General features: G+C 37.1%; 1 protein-coding gene across 1 annotated transcript in view; it reads left to right on the forward strand.

Annotated features, from left to right (window-relative positions):
- The window catches only part of Oprm1 (opioid receptor mu 1), a 58,841-nt gene extending 38,676 nt beyond the window's left edge, over positions 1–20,165 (forward strand). Inside the window, 3 exon segments of the mRNA NM_001172738.2 lie at positions 2,237–2,589; positions 3,386–3,906; positions 19,763–20,165. Coding sequence (NP_001166209.1) covers positions 2,237–2,589; positions 3,386–3,906; positions 19,763–19,801 — 913 coding nt within the window. The 3' untranslated portion in view covers positions 19,802–20,165.
- Positions 20,166–20,521: the final 356 nt, after the last annotated feature.

Genomic DNA, 20,521 nt, shown 5'->3' on the forward strand with positions numbered 1-20,521 from the left:
AGGGTACAAGTAATACAGAACTACAAAAAAAAAAAGTAAGAAATCACCAGTTAATAGATTACACATTATCATCTTAGAGATAGTTGCTCAAATCATGGTATCAAAGCATACAAAGTGGACATTCAAACAGTGAGACTGCAAACAGTTGTGTTCAATGATCCAACCAAAAACATTAATATGGTCAGCTATTTAACACCCCTAAACACACTTGCTGTTGTATCCTTTAGAGCTCTTTTTTTTCCTCTCAACATTCAAGAAAATTAAAGAGCAAAGATGACTCTTCTTTCAGCTCTGAAACAGCTTCATAGCCTCAACATGTAATAGAGCCATTTGAAAAGCACTAGGCTGAAAAATGGGAAGTTAGTGTTTCTCCAGACTGCTGAGGTACTGGTAATGAATGATGTATATAGATTCTAAGTATAAAAAAGGGAGGGGGATGCTCAATATTTTCAAGGTACATCCCACTAACAGATAGAATGCCTTATTAGGAATATAGCTGCTTCTTTTTCATTTAGTAATTTACTTTCTGTAGACCTTGAAGACAGAACTCCTACATACTTAGGAAGAGCAAAAGCATATGTCTCTATAAAGATTTCAAAGGGTTAATATATAATAGCCAAAACTGTAACTTAGTTGCCTTAATTGATGAGTGGAGAAAGAAATCATGGTGTAATCATATAATGGAGGACTTCTTGGAAAGTACAATGAATTATTGATGTATACAATAGCATGTATAAATGTCAAAATGTGAAAAAGCTAGACAAAATTACACATATGGAATGATTCATTTTTTGCATAAATTTTGGAAAATGCAAACTAATTTATAGTTACAGAAAGCATACCAACAGTAGTGTTTGCCTAGGAAACAGCAAGATGAAGTTTGTGGAAAGGAGGGACAAGAAGAAAGATAAGAAGAAAGTTTTCTAGGTGATTGATAATTAATTAATTTGACTGGATAAGCCTTTGTTTTTCTGCAAAGGACAAGACAGTAAATACACCCTTTTTAGAGTATATAATTACCCTTGCAACTACTCAAACCTGCCACTGTAGTGTTAAAATAGCTATAGATAAAATGATATGAGATGAGGTGTTACCTCCATTGTAAAGCATTTGCCTATCCAGGATGTGTGAGGCCCTGGCATCCATCCCTATCCCTGTGGAAAAAAAAATACCACACAACAAAAACTTCTAATAGCATGTAGGTGTGGGTTTTTTCTAATAAGCAACATACAAAAAGGTGCAGTGGTCCAAGTGAGTCTACAGACCAGAGTTTACCAATCTTTGATCTTATGGTGATTTTGTGGGTGTATACATATGTCAAAACTTACCAAAATGTGTATTTTTTGTATCTCACTTGTTGCATGTCAACTACATCTCATAGAGTATTAAGAATGAGAGAAAACAACAAACTTAGTTTTTCCAACCTCTGCTAGATAACGTCTAATCTTGTTGCCCCTGCATACACACTCCTCTGCAGTCTGCCCTCTACAATCTCACCATCTCAGACCCACTGCCACTTCGGAACACTTTTACCTTCAGCAGTGCCAAACACACAGCAGGCCATTCAGTTCTGTCCCTTTGTTGGGATTCTCATTATTCTCCCTCTTCCCGGGATGACTCGAGCCTTCGATCAAATGTCCATGTCATATTCTTATTTACCCTGTAAGATTCAACTTTGGAGTGTGCACTTCTAAGATATCTTCAGTCTCACTCATCCTGTTCCCCTGTTACATGCTTTGTCTAGGTCCCCATCGTGGCCTGTGCATTTGTGTGTGTTTGCATGTATATATATATATGTATATACACACATATATATAATCTTGCATTAATATAGTGTTCAATAATTATGACAATATCAACATGGAGTCCATAAAATGTTCTCTTATCCACTTAGAATTATTATAGTGCCTTAAAGTTTCTCTTGTATGTTTAGAATTATTATCCCCTCTTCTTTTTTCACTCAGTGGGAAGCTCTTGATGTTAATTACACCTGTCACATAGAACACTGAAAACAAAAAGAAAGTCCTCAGTAAATCAGGATTTTACATATAAGAAACATAATAGAGATTTTATATACTTAACCATATATTTATAAATAGCCAAGCTAGTGCTTTAAAAGAATACCATATTTAATCTCGATTTTTCCCATTAATTTACATAGTTTTCTTATTGGAAGCTTATTTTTATTTCAAGTCTGTGTCTTTACTCACTCTCACTGCTCTTCCTCCACTCACAGATACACCAAAATGAAGACTGCCACCAATATCTACATTTTCAACCTTGCTCTGGCAGATGCCTTAGCTACCAGTACTCTGCCATTTCAGAGTGTAAATTACCTAATGGGAACATGGCCATTTGGAACCATCCTGTGCAAGATTGTGATCTCCATAGACTACTACAATATGTTCACCAGCATATTCACTCTCTGCACCATGAGTGTGGATCGTTATATTGCAGTCTGCCACCCCGTGAAGGCCCTGGATTTTCGTACTCCTCGAAATGCCAAAATTGTCAATGTCTGCAACTGGATCCTATCTTCTGCCATTGGTCTGCCTGTAATGTTCATGGCAACCACAAAATACAGGAATGGTAAGTGACATTGTAGGCTCGAGAAATGAATGGTGTACTTGAAATGTTGCTGTCATGAGCCATGTAGAATTTATAGAGCAGTCCATTATCTTGACCACATTAATTAGTCTTTCTAAAAAAATGCCTTTGGAGATATTGAAACAGGAAGTTTTCCTGTAAGTGGAAGTCTACTAAATATTTTAAAAGGAATATAATACATTTTCCTGATTTTTCTTTATTTAATTTATCAAAAGGATGATTAAATAAGCATAATTCTCTTTAAAATGATTGAGTTTAAACCAAACAATATTAAATTGTGCTTTCTTCAGCAGCAAACATACCAAAGAATATCAAATTTAGGCTTTTTAAAAAAATGTCAAATGGCTACTACATGACAAATTTATCTTTTTAGACCTAGTAACAGAATAATGAATTACTCGTTCAAAAGTAAAGACATTAACTAGCTGAAAACTCCGAGAGATTTTGGACAATGGTTATATTTTTCACATAAACACAAATTTCACAAAGTGTCTAGCTTATGGTGGTAAATCCATAATTGTTCACTTAAAAAGACTTGATGTGATCAAAGGAAACAGAAAAATGAAAAATTAAGAGGAATTTTTTAAAAATAAATTTCTCTGAAAAGCAATAAAGTTGAGTTTTTTCCATAATTTAACATTTTTTTCCTACTGTGTTACGTAGTTATAACTTTAATTTAAACCTGGTCAAGCCTATAAATTAATTTTTAAAAATGGCAATATTAATATCTAACGTAATAATCTGTTGTTGATATTTTTTTTAAATTATTTTCTTCTAGGTTCCATAGATTGTACTTTAACATTTTCTCATCCAACCTGGTACTGGGAGAACCTACTGAAGATTTGTGTCTTCATCTTTGCCTTCATCATGCCTGTCCTCATAATCACGGTGTGTTACGGACTGATGATCTTACGTCTCAAGAGTGTCCGCATGCTCTCGGGCTCCAAAGAAAAGGACAGGAATCTACGAAGGATCACCAGGATGGTGCTGGTGGTTGTGGCTGTGTTCATTGTCTGCTGGACTCCCATTCACATTTATGTCATTATTAAAGCCTTGATCACGATTCCAGAAACTACTTTCCAGACAGTTTCATGGCACTTCTGCATTGCCCTAGGTTACACAAACAGCTGCCTGAACCCAGTCCTGTATGCATTTCTGGATGAAAACTTCAAACGATGCTTCAGAGAATTCTGTATCCCAACCTCCTCAACCATTGAGCAACAAAACTCCACCAGAATTCGCCAGAACACTAGAGACCACCCTTCCACGGCCAATACAGTAGACAGAACGAACCATCAGGTATGCAGTTTCTAGAAGTAGATGTGCCTACTGGAAATGATATAAGAAGTCATAGCAGTTGATTTCAATCCCTTAGAAGAGAGCAGTAACATAACTAGGGGATTGAGGTTCTGGCTGAGAATGGAGGGCAAAGATAGTAAATTATGATCCCAGGGTCAGAGAGGAGTTTATTTTTCATAAATGTGCTACATATATGTGTACATGTTATAAAGAGGTGTAAAGGTATAAAGAGATGCCAGCTAGAAATCCCTTTGCTAAAATCACTATCATCACAGTCTTCCATGCAAAAGTCCATGACATTAGCATGTTTCTAAATCCTGAGTTGAAATCCCTCTCATCTTCCCCAGAAATAGTCTATGTTTCAAAGATATCACTCCAATGGCCCTCTGCAAGAGCTGGTCTTGTGCTGATTCTATGGTTAAAAAGTCTTGTTCACTGTGGCCACAAGTACAAAATATTCCAGAACATCAGAGTCACAGCAAAGCAGAAAATAGAAGAAAAAAAAAAAAACATCCAAAAACAAAAATGTCATCTCTAACTCACATTAAGCCATTGCTTCTTAAATGTTGATATCTGAACTCTAGAGCAAATACCAAATTTCTCATCTAACTATTAGAATTGATTTTATTTTATAACATCATACCAGCAGGAATGATACAAATACTGACTGCATTTTTGGACTCTTATTCCTCTACTCAAAAGAGTACAAGATGGGGGCCTCACATAAAATTCAGTGTTGATACACAAGATTGTGGCACACAAGAAATAAATAAGGAGGAAAGAAAATGTTTTCCCTATTTTGATATTGCCTTAAGTTAACCTTTTGCAAAATCTGACATCTAGCCTATCAAGTCAATCAAGCATAAGACTTAATTATTCATATTAATTGAAATAAGTAAAATTTCCAGCAATGGTTTAGAAATTGTATCACTTAGAAATCACAGTATATATAATTTTATAACAAATATATGCTAATAAAAAGAAACAAAAAGTTATGGCTAACCTAGGAAAAAAAAAACCATGTTCAAACTTCTTGATAAATGCTCAAATCAGAACTTTAGATAAAGTTCCTAGATCCAAGGGGCAAGGCTGCATGAACAGGCTTCAAATGAAAAAGAAGTCAGGTGGAGGAGGGACCCAAGAGAGACCCTGGGTATGACAGGTGGCAGCTGCTCACTCTTGGTGCCTCTTCAAGATGTCTCATCTTTCATTGTCCCCTCCTACCCCACTATTGCCACCCGAGCTAATCCAGGCTCACCTTTTCTAAGTGACGACAGGAATTTTATGATAGGGCCCAGATGGGTCTCCTTTAAGGGACATTAATTCTCATTCCCCAATATGAAATGATGCCAAGAAGAACACGGGAACTGGTACCCCTAGGGAGCATGCCACAATGATGGCAGATCCACTTCCAGTCAAAAGGAAATTATGCAGTAATTATATCTCACTTCTGCTTCCATCTCAGAAATAAAAGCCAGGCAGAGATGGTTTTCTATGCTGCTTCCTTTCTCTATTTTTTGCCACATAAAGACAACTAAAAGTCCTCTTTTTACTAAAAGTCCTCTTTTTACTAAGCAGCTTTCCATTTTAGTGGCTAACAAACCCTGGTGAGTCATTTTAAAATGGTAAGGATTTAAATAGATTATTTGCTGACCTGATAGCATATTAAAGGATGTAGTTTAACACTCTCATTCCTAACTAGGGTTAAAAAATTCACGTTGGCGTAAAACATTTCTATTGGATAGAAATAGTGGTCATTAAAAAATGTGGGCTCCCTTCCTCCATGCTCACCTATGTATTTTCTCTCGTCCGGACTCCTTATGTGTGACTCCTTGATGGTGTACCATGGCCACCCTTGGGGCCTCTTGTCATATCTCACTCTCTGAGTCATTGTCACTGGCTTCCTTCTCAAGGAAACACAGTTCCCAGCCCGTCCAGTAGACCATTTCTCCTGAGTTAAGCATGATTTTCCTTCAGTTGCTCCCACAGTCTTTGATTCCTTTCCAAATCCAGCATCTTCACATTTATATGACTCCTGTACAACCAGATAGGGCAAAAAGAAAGTTAACCGAAGAAATTCTCTTCTAAGTAACTAAAAGATTCATTTCAAAAATACATCCACTTAAGTCCTGTCTTCATTGCTGTGTCTATGAAGCACCAGTGTCAGAAAAGAGCAGAAACACATTAGCTCTGGAACTGGCCACTTCCCAAATGTTCAGTTTGAGAGCTGGATAGAAGAGATAGTCTGCCAGGAAAACAGAAAAAGATACTCTGACATATTTGAAAATCAAAATACATCAAGGATCCCTTTCATTAATCTCTACTTGAAGTGGCATCATTAGAATTAAGGCGGTTGCACAGAGACAACTGGAAGAATATTTGAGCCTGGGGTTGATCTTTTTATTAACACATCAACATAATTAGATCTGAAGGAAAAATCAGATGTTGTCTATGCATCTATAGGATTTATTTGGCCATTGGTACAAATCTTGAATCTGATAAACAGGTTTTTGCTTGTTGGAGGCTTTTTTTACTGGTTTGTTTATTTGTTTGTTTAATACTGTGAGTCATCATTTTAGGAAACAAAGCTAAGTGGATTTGCATTAATGTTACAACTGCTTATTAGAAGCTTGTGATGCTTGTGGATGTTTATGGCTCTTCTAAATCTTTACATTTTCTCCGAGAATTATACTATGCATGTCTTGTTACAAGCACATTAGTCAACTTCATATTTTGCAAATCAGAAATCCAAAATCAAACCTTCCCATGGTGTCTGTATTCTGACAACTATAGACTAGACTATGCCCATGCTGTGCAAAGTGAAGTGATGATATGGCAGTTATCAAAGTAGTTTGATAACCTTTATGTAAAATTCTATAATCAAAATAAACTTTGAGTCATACTCACATAGTTAGAAACATCTCCATCAGCTTTTCCTACATAATGAACCTTTCCAAAATTTAGTGACTTGAAACAAACATGTGTTTAGCTTACAACTGTATACCTCAGAAATTTGGGCCAGGCTTACCTAGATTGTGCTACCTATCTTAGCTGGGCTTGTTCTACAGTCAGCCACCAGCTGGCCCATCAGGCAGCCCATGTAGGATGTCCTTAGCAAGAATGGCTGCATCCACAGGGACTCTCATTCTCCACATGTTAACCGCAGACTGTTCTCATGGTGGCCACGTGTTCTCCAATAAATAAATAAATAAACAAATCTTCTGGAAGCCCAGGATCAGAACTGGTGCAATGTGCCCCTGCCATGATTTGTGTAAGTAAAGTCCCCATATCAACTTAGATTCAAAACTGTAGGAAGACAGACTTCACCTCCTGGTAAAGGGAGCTGCAGTCACATTGCAAAGAGTTGTGAATCTGGAGGGGTTTGAGTAATTTGTCCACTTTCGCTAACAACCTATAAGAGACACATGCCTCAGAGGACAGTCAAGCCACAGCTTCCTCAGGCAAGAACATGTGAGTTTTGTACTCCCCCGATCTACCCAGTGTGGTGCCTGGCACACTGAAAACTAAACTACCTATTAAAATAATGAATAGTGAGAGCCCTCAAAATATTTCAGATGTAAAAGATTTGAAAATGACCTCTTTCTTGTGCAATTATTAATAACCTAAGTGACAGTGTCATGCTCTGACATGATTTTGGGTTCATTTTTCAGTGGCAGCAAAGTATTCACAGGAGGCCCTTTTAGTTTTCTCCTCCCTAACCTTTAGTATTCTGATCAAAACAGATACAACAAAAACGTGGCTATGTTCATTTTTAACACATGGTTTTGATAAGACCTGGAACTGGAATTCAGTGCCCTACCGTTCCTTGTTCTTCCTAGGGGATCAACTTACTACCCCAGTGGTAGCATCCATGCCTGATTTATGTTCAGTTTATTATCTTCATTTTTAAAAAATCTTTTTTAGGTAGACTCTGGCATAGGCATTCATTTCCCATCTGTTCTCGGTATAATTTAATTTCTTTACCCACATCCCATATTACTGTTGATTTACTGAACTCCACTTTGCTTCCTCCATGTACTCTGGCCAATTCCGGTCCAACTCAGACCTGAAATACTAGTTACCACTAACCTGCCTTCTCCACTTGTTTCCTACCTGACCATCTTCCACAATGCATTTTTTATTTTGACACCTAAGTGATGTGTGAAAATTTTTAACATTATGTAAGAAAAGAAACTCTTTGATCATTTGGATTATTAAACAGTATACCTATAGTCATAGTCATAATATTAATATATTGTGTCTTACACTGGTATGACAGCATGCAGATAAAAAATGCTTTTAAGTACTGTACTGTAACATCTGTTCACTAAAACAGTCCGATAGGTAAGCATGAAAAAATAAATGTTCCTGGAGGTTAAAAGATTATACAGGATCAAACAAGCAGTAAGAGACAGAATCCAGACAAGTATCCTAGGCTGCTAAAATCAATCCAAAGATTGATACTGTACTATACTGCGGCCAATTAGCATTAAGTAAGCTCAGCATTATGTGAGATTCTCAAACTTTACTTACTATGAGCTCCAAAATGTGTAAGTCCTTAAGAATGTCCCTATAAAATTAGTGTTCATTGTGTGAAAAGAGAGTCCAAAATGTATATTTTAAATAAATCACTATACTAAAAATTCTGATTTAAACTTTATTTCCAAACACTACCAATTTGGCTATGTTTTTGAACCTGGGTAGCCATTTCAGGACAGCTGATTTGTATGAATGTTTTTTACCAAATACACGATGATTTTTGCAAAATAATGTAACAATATTTTTAAAAAACTTTAACCTTCTACTATGACTTTCTAATACATAGGATAAAGTTATTTAGCAGTAACAACACTATCATTATGCTAATTCTTTTTCATTGATACACTAAATCTTTTCAATATAACCTTGTGGTTGCCATTTTAAAACGCTTTCTTGACATCTCAAAGCAATGGGTCAAAAAACCAGGAGATAATTGCATTTGAATTTACAATAAAGCTACATTATGCCTATCTAAACTAAAAGTAGCAGCCTGATTTTTAAAACATCACTCTCTAAAGCTGGATCTTGGCTTTTTACAAGACATCTGTAGAGCATTAATCTGAAAAGAAAATTAGTTCAGTGCTATGATAGAAATTTCAATGTTCACAAAATTACAGGACTGGACCATATTAGATCATATTTTGTGAATTAAATCAAAGTGGCTACTCTGAATTCACTGGTTTAAGAGGAAAATAGTTCCAGGTATGCATATGTGTGTGTGTGTGTGTGTGTGTGTGTGTGTGTGTGTGTGTGTGTGTGATTGGTGTGCCACTTTATGTCTGGCTTTCATCAGAGTGTATGGGGGCTTCAAATGAAGAGTGTGTCATAAATTTCAGGAGAACCTGGTTTGTTTCTATTAATTAGCTATAATACAGAAGGGTAAATGATGTATAATTAAACTGTTCATCCTCAGAAACATTTGACTGTAAGACTATTAATAACTATATTGACCAGCTTATAACTGGAAGGTATACATTAGTAAGTCATATGAGACATATATTATAATCTCTACAGTTGAAAAAGGTAATGTTAACAGAAGTTCTCCAAAATCACAGTTAAAAAGTAGTGGCTGAAGAATAACTAAAGTTAAATTCGATTTTATAACCTAAACTTTTAATTAATGTGCCCTGCTAAACCTCAGAGTGCTTTGCCCTTTTTACAGAGTATTTTTTGATCTCTGATCTTTTAGAGAGGTTTAGTTTTGAAGATTGGATTTACATAATTAGTGAAATTTTTTCATGTGCTTACTGTTCCAATTAATGCAAGTGATTAAATTAGCAGTGTACTTTCTTTAAAAATCAATTAAAATGAGCTGTCATCTTATTTGGCTAAACATAAATGAGGTACTGCTATTTTGTGGCTGTCTATGATAAAAAATACTCTTATTTATTGAGACAGCATGTTCAAATGTTCATTTTATTTTCTATCTCACCGAGTTATAGGAGCTAATGTGAAAGGTAGATACTTTCCTTTTTTCTGCAATACATTTGGTTTTACTTCTACCTCTAAGAATTTGAAATGTGGTTTCCTGACACATTTTTAGCATTTGCATTTTTCTGTTACACTAAACAAAGTGGCATTTGATGAAAAGTGATTAACCAGTTCTTAACTTTAGGAAGTTTGATCACTGTGTCTTCTGGTACAGTGAAATAAATATTTATTTACAAATTACTACAATTTTATAAAACTTACAGAATTATTTTTGGATGACATTAAAATTTCTGAAACAAAATATGTCTTACTGGTAATTTCTCTTTCAGACTCATAGCTTTTTACAACCTTTCACAATCACAGATTTCTTTCATTTATAATAGATTTCATGGCCTTGAAGTAAATAGAAACTTCCATATAGTCTGGGACTTTAATTTGCTGAGAAATAGTAGAGGTGTGTGTGTGTGTGTGTGTGTGTGTGTGTGTGTGTGTGTGTGTGTGTCTGTGTGTGTGTGTGTGTGTGTCTGTGTGTCTCTGTGTGTGTGTGTCTGTGTGTGTCTGTGTGTGAAAAGGCTAAAATCAGGACGAATTTCAAATGGTATATAGCTGTAACTATACTTTTCAAACATAAATAATACTCACAATATATATCTAAAATTCAAAAGCTCTCAAGACCCTGGTCTTTACTCACTAAATATGCATAGCATCCACCCACCCACAGTTGGGACAACCAAAATGTCTCCAGATATTGTCAAATATCTAGGATGGAGTAGGAGAGATTTGAGAGCTTCATATCAAACCTGATCACCTCTGTTAATAGATTAAAAGGCATCAAGGTCCAAATTAGTCATGCTGTCTTTAAAGAAGTACCCGGAAGAGTTGGAGCATGACCCCTAGGGTCCTGACATTATTCTAACCCTCCTCTGAAACGTCACACTGACATTTTTTAAAAAGTATCATCTGCTTTGAAAGGAAAAGGACTCAGAATTAGTGAAAGACAAGGGGAAGGCACAGTTTTTAGTCATATATTACTTTAAGCTTGTCTTTCCGAGAAAATGATCTTCAACTTGAAACATTATTAAGAAAGAATTAGAGACCAAAGCAGGTGAAGATATTAGAGAATGCTAGGAGTCTGTGAATGTCAGAACTCTGAACAGGCTAAAATATTAAATGAACTCATAGATGAAGCAAAATTAAACACAAATTCTAATCTCTGAAGCAAAGTAGGATGAGAGCAATCCTGGCAAACTCAAGTAAAACATAACTGAGTCTCAAAATTAATGGGAGCATCATAGGAACTAAAATCCACAGCTAGTGTATATTCACCTATGTGTGTTTCTGACTTTGTGCAGATTGTCTTTAGAACCTAGATCAGATTTTCATACTGGGACCACGTAGGTAGGAAGCAACTAACTTCTAAGAAGCAAGGTAAAGTTAGTTATAGCAAAATAATTTTATTTTCTTGAATATTTACTGAATAGAAAAACCAGGTGAACTGAACATCAGTATTTATAATAAAAGATTTGATAAGCTTTTATTAATTTCAGTAATATTATGTGTGTGAATGAATGAAAGCATAAATATTGAGACCATAATATTAAGTTAAATAAGCCAGACACAGAAAGTTAAAAGTTGTATGGTTTCTTCTATATGAGAAATGGAAAAATTAATAAACTAGTGATAGCAGTTATGTTTTTAAAGTCTTGGATTTAATCTTATGGCTAACAATATGGCAGAGGTGATCATAACTGTTGGAATTATTGATCACATCAACAGGGTTCTAGTGTCTAAACCCAACGATGTCTCACTGACTTCACACTTCAAGAGTTACATAGCCAAAGTCAGATTATGTTCAAAGATGATCAAGACAGATAACAACAGGAGTCCAATACCGGCACATGGTTTGAGTCGTGGGGATCCATGCCATGTATTAATATTCTCAAGGCATTAAAGTGTGTATGTGCATCTGTGTGTCTACTTCAGACACATACATTTCATATTTTATGTCAAAGTCCTCACATTTACCTGAATTTCAGGCCCAGATTTTCATAACCTCTCACAGGATGAGCACTTTCAAACACCCCACTCTGAATCATCAGTTCAGTTGTCTACGAATCTACTCAAAGTTCAATATTTCACTGGAAAAATAGCAATGCTTCAAAATTCCAGGCATTAATCAGAATCCTAAAACTGTTGAAATCCTATTCCCACTTATTTAAAAATAAGTGGTCCAAACACTTCAGAACACAAATAAAATGCTAAAATTGTATTTCTCTGGAAACAGAGCAGGTTGTGTTTTATTTGGGTTTTCACTTTTTGTTTTGCTTTGCTTTCAAGCTTGGCACTTTATGGTTATAATTACAAGAAAAAGTATGTGGCTCTGGGATATATTTTTATGAACTAAATTACACATTGCCAAGAGTCGCTTTATAATTGGCATATCCTTTTGTTTTGAATAAAACATCTTTGCAGAAAATAGAATTATGTTGAAACGCATTTTTATTCTATTCTGATAAGCATATTTTCTTGTGAAAGAATATGAGTTTGGAAGCCAGGGATCCTGGGTTCTGATGGCAACCCTACTGATGACCACCTGTGTCAGTCTAGCCTCCTCTGTCAGTGGGGGCATAAGGGATCTCTTCACAAGTGGGAATTTCCCAGCCTTTTTTGACTTCCCAGGAATTAGGACTGTGATCTGGATTTGATTGCTTTTTCCACTTAGATCCTGAGTACCACTTTCCCTTATTGGATTCCAACAGGGATCACTAAAGGGATCACTCTTTCTTTCAAAGCAAGATTTATTATATTAAGCAAAATAAGTCCACATTAAAAAAAGCAAGAGAACATATATGGCTAGTCAAATCTGGGTTCTTTGAACACACAGGTTATTCAATCTCTCCTTGAGTTCTCTTATATGAATCTGAGCTCTTACACCTGAGATCTTCAAATGTCTGATACAGACAGGGGAGCTAGAAAGAACAAGTCTCCTTACTGGTGTACCTGGGGACCTTTGCCTATGAGTCACCAACTCCAAAGAACCTCTCTTCATCTCTGTTCTTCCAAATTCTAGAATGAACTTCTGAAGGCTATGACTAACTGTATCTTTGATCAATTTCAAAAGTACCCAGTTCTGTCTGTCATTTATGCTCAGTGGCAAATATGGGGATGGAATCACAAATATGAAAAAAAGAGAAATTGCGAAGAATTACTTAAAAACAAAAATATTAAGCAAGTTTTTTTTATTCAATGCACTTGGGGCATGTCAGTCACTTCTCAAGTTTTCTGTTTCCTTCCACAAGATTGATGAAGTTGAAAAGCATAATCTCTTAAATCTTCTCCAGCTTTAAAATAGCAGGAAATATATATCAATCTTTGTATATAGGGAGACTAAAAGAACCTTAAATAAGCTACAGCTGAAACCTTAAAAGCTTTTCAAACATTTGGTTTTTATATAGGCTAAAAGACAAGAGGGATTTGTTAGTTGACTTCCTTGAAAAACTAGTTTTAAAAACTAACAAGAATAATATACTGATGGTAAAAGATTGAATTACATCTACATCTCAAATGTATGTATCTAAGTATTATGTCTAATGTCAAATGTCAGATCTACTGAAACATGTAACTATACTTTGATTTTTGTTAGGGAAGAAGCCGAGCCATAGAAAATGGGACAGTTCCAAGACTCGAAAGGCAATACCTCAAAAAGCAAGCAGGTCAGATTGTCACAACTCTATGGGTGACAAAAGTAGACAATGTGTCTCAATAGCCAGAGAAAAAATTATACTACAAAGCAGCAAGCAACAAGACCACCAGCATGTCAGTAGTGCCCGTTTCCTTGAGCCAAGCCTCTTGCTGTAGCATAATGAACCCAGATGCCTGCTATATACTCAGCAATGTACAACTACTGATAGGTTAAGAGTTTGGCATCTTTTATAGTGAGCAGTAAGAAAACCAATTCTCCTCCCTCGAGAGCAAGACATACAAAACAGTGTTTACGTGTTAGTGCTCATAAATTTGGGCAGTAAGTCTCTAAGTTGACTATGGGACTAGCTATAAAAATAAGCTGGATATGTTGGCAGAGTGTCATCACTCCTGGATGTTGAGGCAGGATGATCACAAGTTCAAGTCCTGCCAGGGTAATTTAGTGAGATCCTGTTCCCCAAAAAATAAAAAAAAGGGATGGAGACATAGCTCAGTGGTGAAGTCCCCCTGCATTTGATCTCTAGTATGATGGGGAGAAAGAAGGAAAAAAGAGAAGAGAGACAAAAGAGAAACAAAGAGATAGAGACAGAGATATAGAGCGAGAGTTAAGACAACACAACATCAAAAGATAATAGGCTCTTGCAGTTCACTTAAGTCAACTAGAATGTATAGGTATGCTCATTAAACTATCTCTTAGTAATTCACCTGTTAGGAATTTTATTGGTTGAAATTAAATTTTTATATAATTATACCACCCTATCAAGCATTTAGGTTAGACACATTTGTAAGAACTAAGACCAAAGTTGTGCCATTTTTTTCAATCAATACTGATTGGAGTTATTATCAATAGACCCCCTAACCACAGGATATGATAGATTTTCAGTGTAAATCTTAGCCATACACTCTAGGATTCCGGAGTCAACTAAATCACAGAAAAAACTAATAGGTCTTATTTCATATAATTGAATAACTTCCTTACTTATGGTAAACATGGATTGTTCTACCACACTGCCAGTATTTATCCAAACACAACAGAAGCAACAGAAGCAGTTGGCAACCATACAAACCCTTTCCTTTCAGCCAAAATATAATTTAAACCTAAGCAATGCTGGGAGTTGAGACAGACCTATTGATTTTCTATGCCTGGTTTTATCTCACTGGCTATGCTAATTACATTTAAAGCCTATTTATAGAATGTTGGTAATAGGGCCAGGGATCTTGCTCAGTGGCATAAGCACCTGCCTGGCAAGCACAAGTTCATGAGTTCGATCCCTGGTTTTAAAAAAATGTGGGTAATGTTGCCAGAGAAAAATGGTCACACTTCTGTGAAACAGAAAACCATGCCTCCCTCACGTGGAACATCTCTCTGTAAAGGAGATGGGCTCCAAAGAGTACAGTCATTGTCAATCATTGTAGGGAGTCAAAGATGAGCCAAATAGCAAACGAAAACAGACTCCCAGAGATACCTGGAAGTATCCTGGGTCTACCACCTCCCACAGGTAAGAATGTAACTAAAAGGGACAGGTTACTATTGTTTAGAATTCAGTGACAAATGTGATGCGGATTACCATTATATTAATTTGGTTAAGCTACATGGTCACAATAGTTGTAGCTGGACAACCATACAAGGCATAACCCAAGGGCATTTAGATGCAAGAGCAGCATATGAATTGGTATGAGTATCTTTAAAACAAGTTTTAATCAATGTATGTGTTTGCATATGTAAAGAGGAGCTCATTTTCAGGATCTATTTTTGATAACATCAGGCACTTGCGACTAATTCAGGCCAAGTAGACCTACAGGAGTTTCTCTGCTCCCACAACTAACAGGCAGGGATAAAGCCAGTGATAGGACAGGGTGACAGGTGAAGCTGCTGCTTATCTCTGATGAATCATGGAATTATTTTGCCAAATGGAAATGCTGAAATTCAAGAAAAACAAAGACTGTTAGTTATGCCCGCTTCCTAGAATTTCCTGTATGTAAGGTATCTCTTTCTTCTATGAAGTGGGTGGTGGTACAAGGAAAACAATGAGTCCAGAACCCCCAGAGGTATTCCAAGGAGAGGCTGACACCCTTTCCAAGAACCCGAAGTTCAAAAGGCCCAATGGACAAGCCCACTGAGACAGCCTGCTGCACTGGCTCTGGGCTCTCTGCTGCTTAGGTCCCCAGTCAGAAGGGGCAAATTTTCTGATGTGCATACAACTCAACAGGATGGATGCATAAACAGGGTACACATTGTCCCTAATATCTCAATACTACAATCTAGTGCCAGGCTTCCTTTCTGGTACTGAGGAACCACAGGGAAAAGAACATTTACCTCACTGTCTCTGGGTTCAGATCACAGCGTTTGCAGGATTTTGACTTGGAAGGCTGTTCTGTTTGTCTTATCAGAATTTAGGATATGCTCTATGCCTTCATGTGATTTAGTATCTGCTAGATGTATTACAGTTTATCAACATCATAGTAAGACCAGCTCTCCTGCAGAAAAAGAGGAAACCTTGACCTACGTTCTGACATACCCATTGGCGACAAATAACAGGAGAATTCAAGTTAAGAAAGATAGGACACGTTTTAGAGTCTGTCAGAAGAAAGATCTCCACCGTTGAGTAGAAGGGGAAATTAAGAGAAAAACATGACCTAAGTCCAAGCAGGTCTTACCATGGGTGATTGATTCTTCTCTAGTCATAATGTCTGAACACCTAGGACTACCTACTATGGTCCAGCATAGCCAGTACTGCATCCAGTTGGCAATCATCCATGACAAGTCTCCAGATCGTATTAGCTCTTTTCATTGGCCACATAGGACAATTATATTGAAACATCGCATTTCTCATTAGTCCCATCACATTTAGGCTCTTAATCAAGGTTAAGGCTACCTTCTTCTCCTCCTAGAATTCTAAACCATTTCTTTTCAAAACACAGAAGGGAACTAACAGCTGAGTTATGATCTGTCATGCATGTGTCTACCATCACCTTTCCTTCAGAACAGAAAAGTCTTCCATGGGTATAATGAGCACTCATGGAATAAGCAAGTACATGCTCAGTAACACAGTTGGCCTTCGGAGCAGCCAAAGTGGAGCACAAGGGATCCAATCATTCCTACCCCGTGGTCACAGTTACTTTGTTCGTACTTAATTCTGTTTCATATCTGGCTGATTAAATGTGTGGCCTTTACTCTTCAAGAGAAACTAGTACACAGTCATTTAATCAAGGATTTTAAAAATAGACATAAAAGCTTATGAAGTGGTCATGGAGAGTAGCTCACATTCGTAATCACAGCACTCTGAGGAGGTTGTGGCAAGAAGACCCCAAGCTGGAATCCTAACAGAGGCAACTTACAAAGAGATAATTGTGAAATTTTGAAACAGAAAATAAAAAAGGCAGAAAATGACATTCAATGGTTTAGTACCCAGTACCACACATGGGCACACACATACATCTACACAAGCTAGTTCACCTCACCCCTACCTCTCTTTGCTTCCCTGCTATCCCCTCCAGAGGATCAAGCAACAGAAGTTCTGAGCAAACATGTTCTCTGAAGCATCCAAGTAACTCCCTTAGATGTTCATTGAGAGGACAGTAACCCCAACGAAGGAATTTGGTTCCACTAAGGCATGAAGAATTTCATTTGTGTGAACAAACTGCCTCTTTATGGCCCATCATAACCTGAAATCTGGTCTGAGTTTCTCCTGTGATAAAACCATCAGCTCTCCTATGTGAACCCTATTTTCATAGGCAGAGCCATATTGCCTTCTAATTGGCTCCCTTTGGAGATGCTTGATTTCTCTCTGCCTGACATTTACTGAAGATTGTAGAGGTATCACCTGCCTTAAGGAGTCTTATTTCTTTCCTGCACATCAAATGGCTCAGTCAGTACACCTGAGATCTCTTATCAGAAAAGGATGGGGGAGAATCTGCCCACTTGCAAGAAGGAAGACAACCCTAACTCATCATTCAGGCTCTGGGTAAGGAGTTTTCTGTCCCAACAGATTGAATTTTGAGCAACATCATCATCCACCAGGCTTTTCATGGGTATCTCCATGGCATCCAATTTTACTGACTTCAAGGACATCTTCTTGGACTGACCATGATGTTGATAGTCAGATAGAATGCAGAGTAGCAAATTCATTGTGGTATGAATCCTACCCAATGAAACAATCTTCATAGTGCCTATGACCCTGTTAAAAGCCACTTCAGCACATGGAAATAGCAGCCAAATATCTAATGACTCCTCAGTCAACTGATCAAAGCATCCTTTCCCTCTCACTGTAGATACTTTATGTGGGGACACTTTGCTAACCCTGTATTTCTTGTTTAGCTTAAAACTCATGTTACTTGCATCCTCTAGTCAGATATCCTATAGGAGAGCAGATATTGACCATGGAAGCTCATTACATTGTCATCTTTCAGCCTCCATCCATTAACCAACTTATGATCTTCAACAGGTGAGACATAAGTGAACCACTGACTTCTATCACTTGAGGTAAAATATATGCTACCAGTCCCACAGAATTTCCAAAGATCCCCAGACCCATCCCATGATCTTGTGCCATTTTTAAGTTCGAAGGTACCTATGCATCTTTCCAATCCTGAAATTTATAATACTATTGCACTATTTAAAACTCCAGAGGAAATGATTAAGCAAGCAGGTAGGCTACTTTACCACAACACTACAGATTATGACAAGAAGACTCCAGTCATTAATGCACAGCAAACAGAAGTTTGCATGGGTGGTGCTAGTTTCTCTACCCTCAAATTCCATAGGGTCATGTAATGGAGCCAGATAGCAACTACACAAACAATGAGTTCTGTAACAGTCAAAAGATCCAGAGCCAGCCTCAGCATCTGGGGAACAGTAAACAAGACCTTGGCAGCAGTGACCCTTCATACAGTGGGCTGTGCAGTGCTGACCTGTATCAGCTTAATTTTGGACTTCTGGACTGACTCAGTTGCCTATGTGACTAACTACAGAGGTGTCCAAATTGGACAAGGATGCTTCCTGGCACACTCAATAAAGGTGTGCAGGGGCAATCCAGGTCCATGGTGACTTGACTTTTCTGATGTCGGTGGTGACCTGATCACCTTGTCTTTGAGAAATACTGAAATATTTACAGGTAAAGGGTTTAGTATCAAATTACTAAAAACATTGATAATTTGGTTGTATGTGTATGTGTGTGCACACGTGTACTCCAGTGTGTATAAGGAGGATAAGCGGGGGAGAGAGATAGAAATATACAGAGTAAATGGCAAAGCTACAGCCTAAAATTAAGTGAATCTGTACAGCAGATACATATGTTCTTTGTACCACTGAATTCCTGCAGCTTCCTGAATTTTGTAAGTTGCAAAAATAGAGTTTTAAACAAGCCTTGCATCCCTTTACATTTTCATGCCTACACTTCCTTTTCTTTTTTACCAAAATTATAGTAACAGCAACAGTTACTAATTAATATAGTTAATCCATTTCAAGTGCTCTCTTCCCTTATTTGAAAATAGCAAGGCATGGTTTCATGTTTCTGAACAAATGTCATGTTCTTACCTTTGCATTTGTCTTTACAGTGAAGGTAGGGTGAGGATAGTCTTCAAATCAGCTACTTTAGGGAAAAATACATTAATTTTGAAAATTGGTCTAGAAAAAAATCTCTCCACCTAGAAATAAAGAATACAAAATTATTACAAAGAATATAAAATTAGGGGCTGGGAATTTAGCTCAGAGCATAAGCACCTACCTTGCAAGCAGGCGGTTGTGAATTCGATCCCCGGTACTGGAAAAAAGGAAAAAGAAAAAAGAAGAATATAAAATTATTACAAAGAAAGGCATTGATTTTCCTTTTGATATTTTGGTTGAGTCATAAATGATTTGAGTATAAGGAGAAGGAAGAAAGTAAAAAATGGAGAAAAAAGAGCAACTTAAACTGTGTTTTATCAATATCTCTATGATGACCTGTGTATAATTTGACTTCAGTAATGTATACAAGTGCCAAAGCAAATTCATAATGACCCAGGAAATATTCATGATGACTACAAAGATTAATTAATGCCTTGACATTTGGAAATCTCTGAGTTGCACACTAAAGCAATACATGAATGTCCTCAATGCAGTTATTACATATAGAAGATGCTCAGTTATGATGTGCTGCCCCCAGATCTGAAATGCTCACTGTCTTTGCCCTCTTTCTCGTTTCAGCTGGAAAACCTGGAAGCAGAGACAGCTCCATTGCCCTAACTGGGTCTCACACCATTCAGACCCTCAGTGAGATTAGGAGCCACCATCTAATGTGGAGGCAGGTCGCCAGGCGAATGTGTAGCAGGCTCTAGTTTCCTAAAACCGTGCTTGCTTCTGGGTCATCAAAAGTGTGTCCTCTCTGACTACTCCACTATACACCTTAGAGGGACATTCAGACCATATCAAGCTCCTGTAAGAAAAAGAGTATGTCACACTCAGAATGTGATTTGTGTACATAGCATGAGTAAGATGCTCAATGGGACCAAAGTATGCCATGATATACAATCGGTGTCATCACAGAAGGTGACCCTTCTGTATGTTATATGCTGTTTTCTAGCAAATATTTATAGCCTCGTCAAAAAAATGATTGTTAAATTTACTAAAGTAATGTGTAAAGTAAATGCTACCTCTGAGCATACTGTGTAGCAAATCCCAGGCTCCCTAGTTTTGTAAAAGAATACAATGTTCTCCTTTTGACCTATAATGTTCAACTTTCAATTTTCATCTGGTTCAGACATCAGTTGTACTTTCACTTCTTGGCTTTGTACAGTTGAAAAGGACATCTCTTCTTCTAGCTCCAAAATCTTAAAAACGATGGCTATGAATGGTAATCTTCAACCCTGTGATGGGCCTGTCACCTGCTGACAGATTCATTCTTCTTCACTACAAGTACATTCTGGAGTCACAATGGGGGAAGGTCATTCTCAAGCTTTGGAGGCT

The sequence above is a fragment of the Cavia porcellus genome, unplaced genomic scaffold (assembly GCF_034190915.1).
Source record: "Cavia porcellus strain 051 isolate PalLab524CR breed Dunkin Hartley unplaced genomic scaffold, mCavPor4.1 scaffold_22, whole genome shotgun sequence".
In the NCBI taxonomy this organism is placed as follows: Eukaryota; Metazoa; Chordata; class Mammalia; order Rodentia; family Caviidae; genus Cavia; species Cavia porcellus.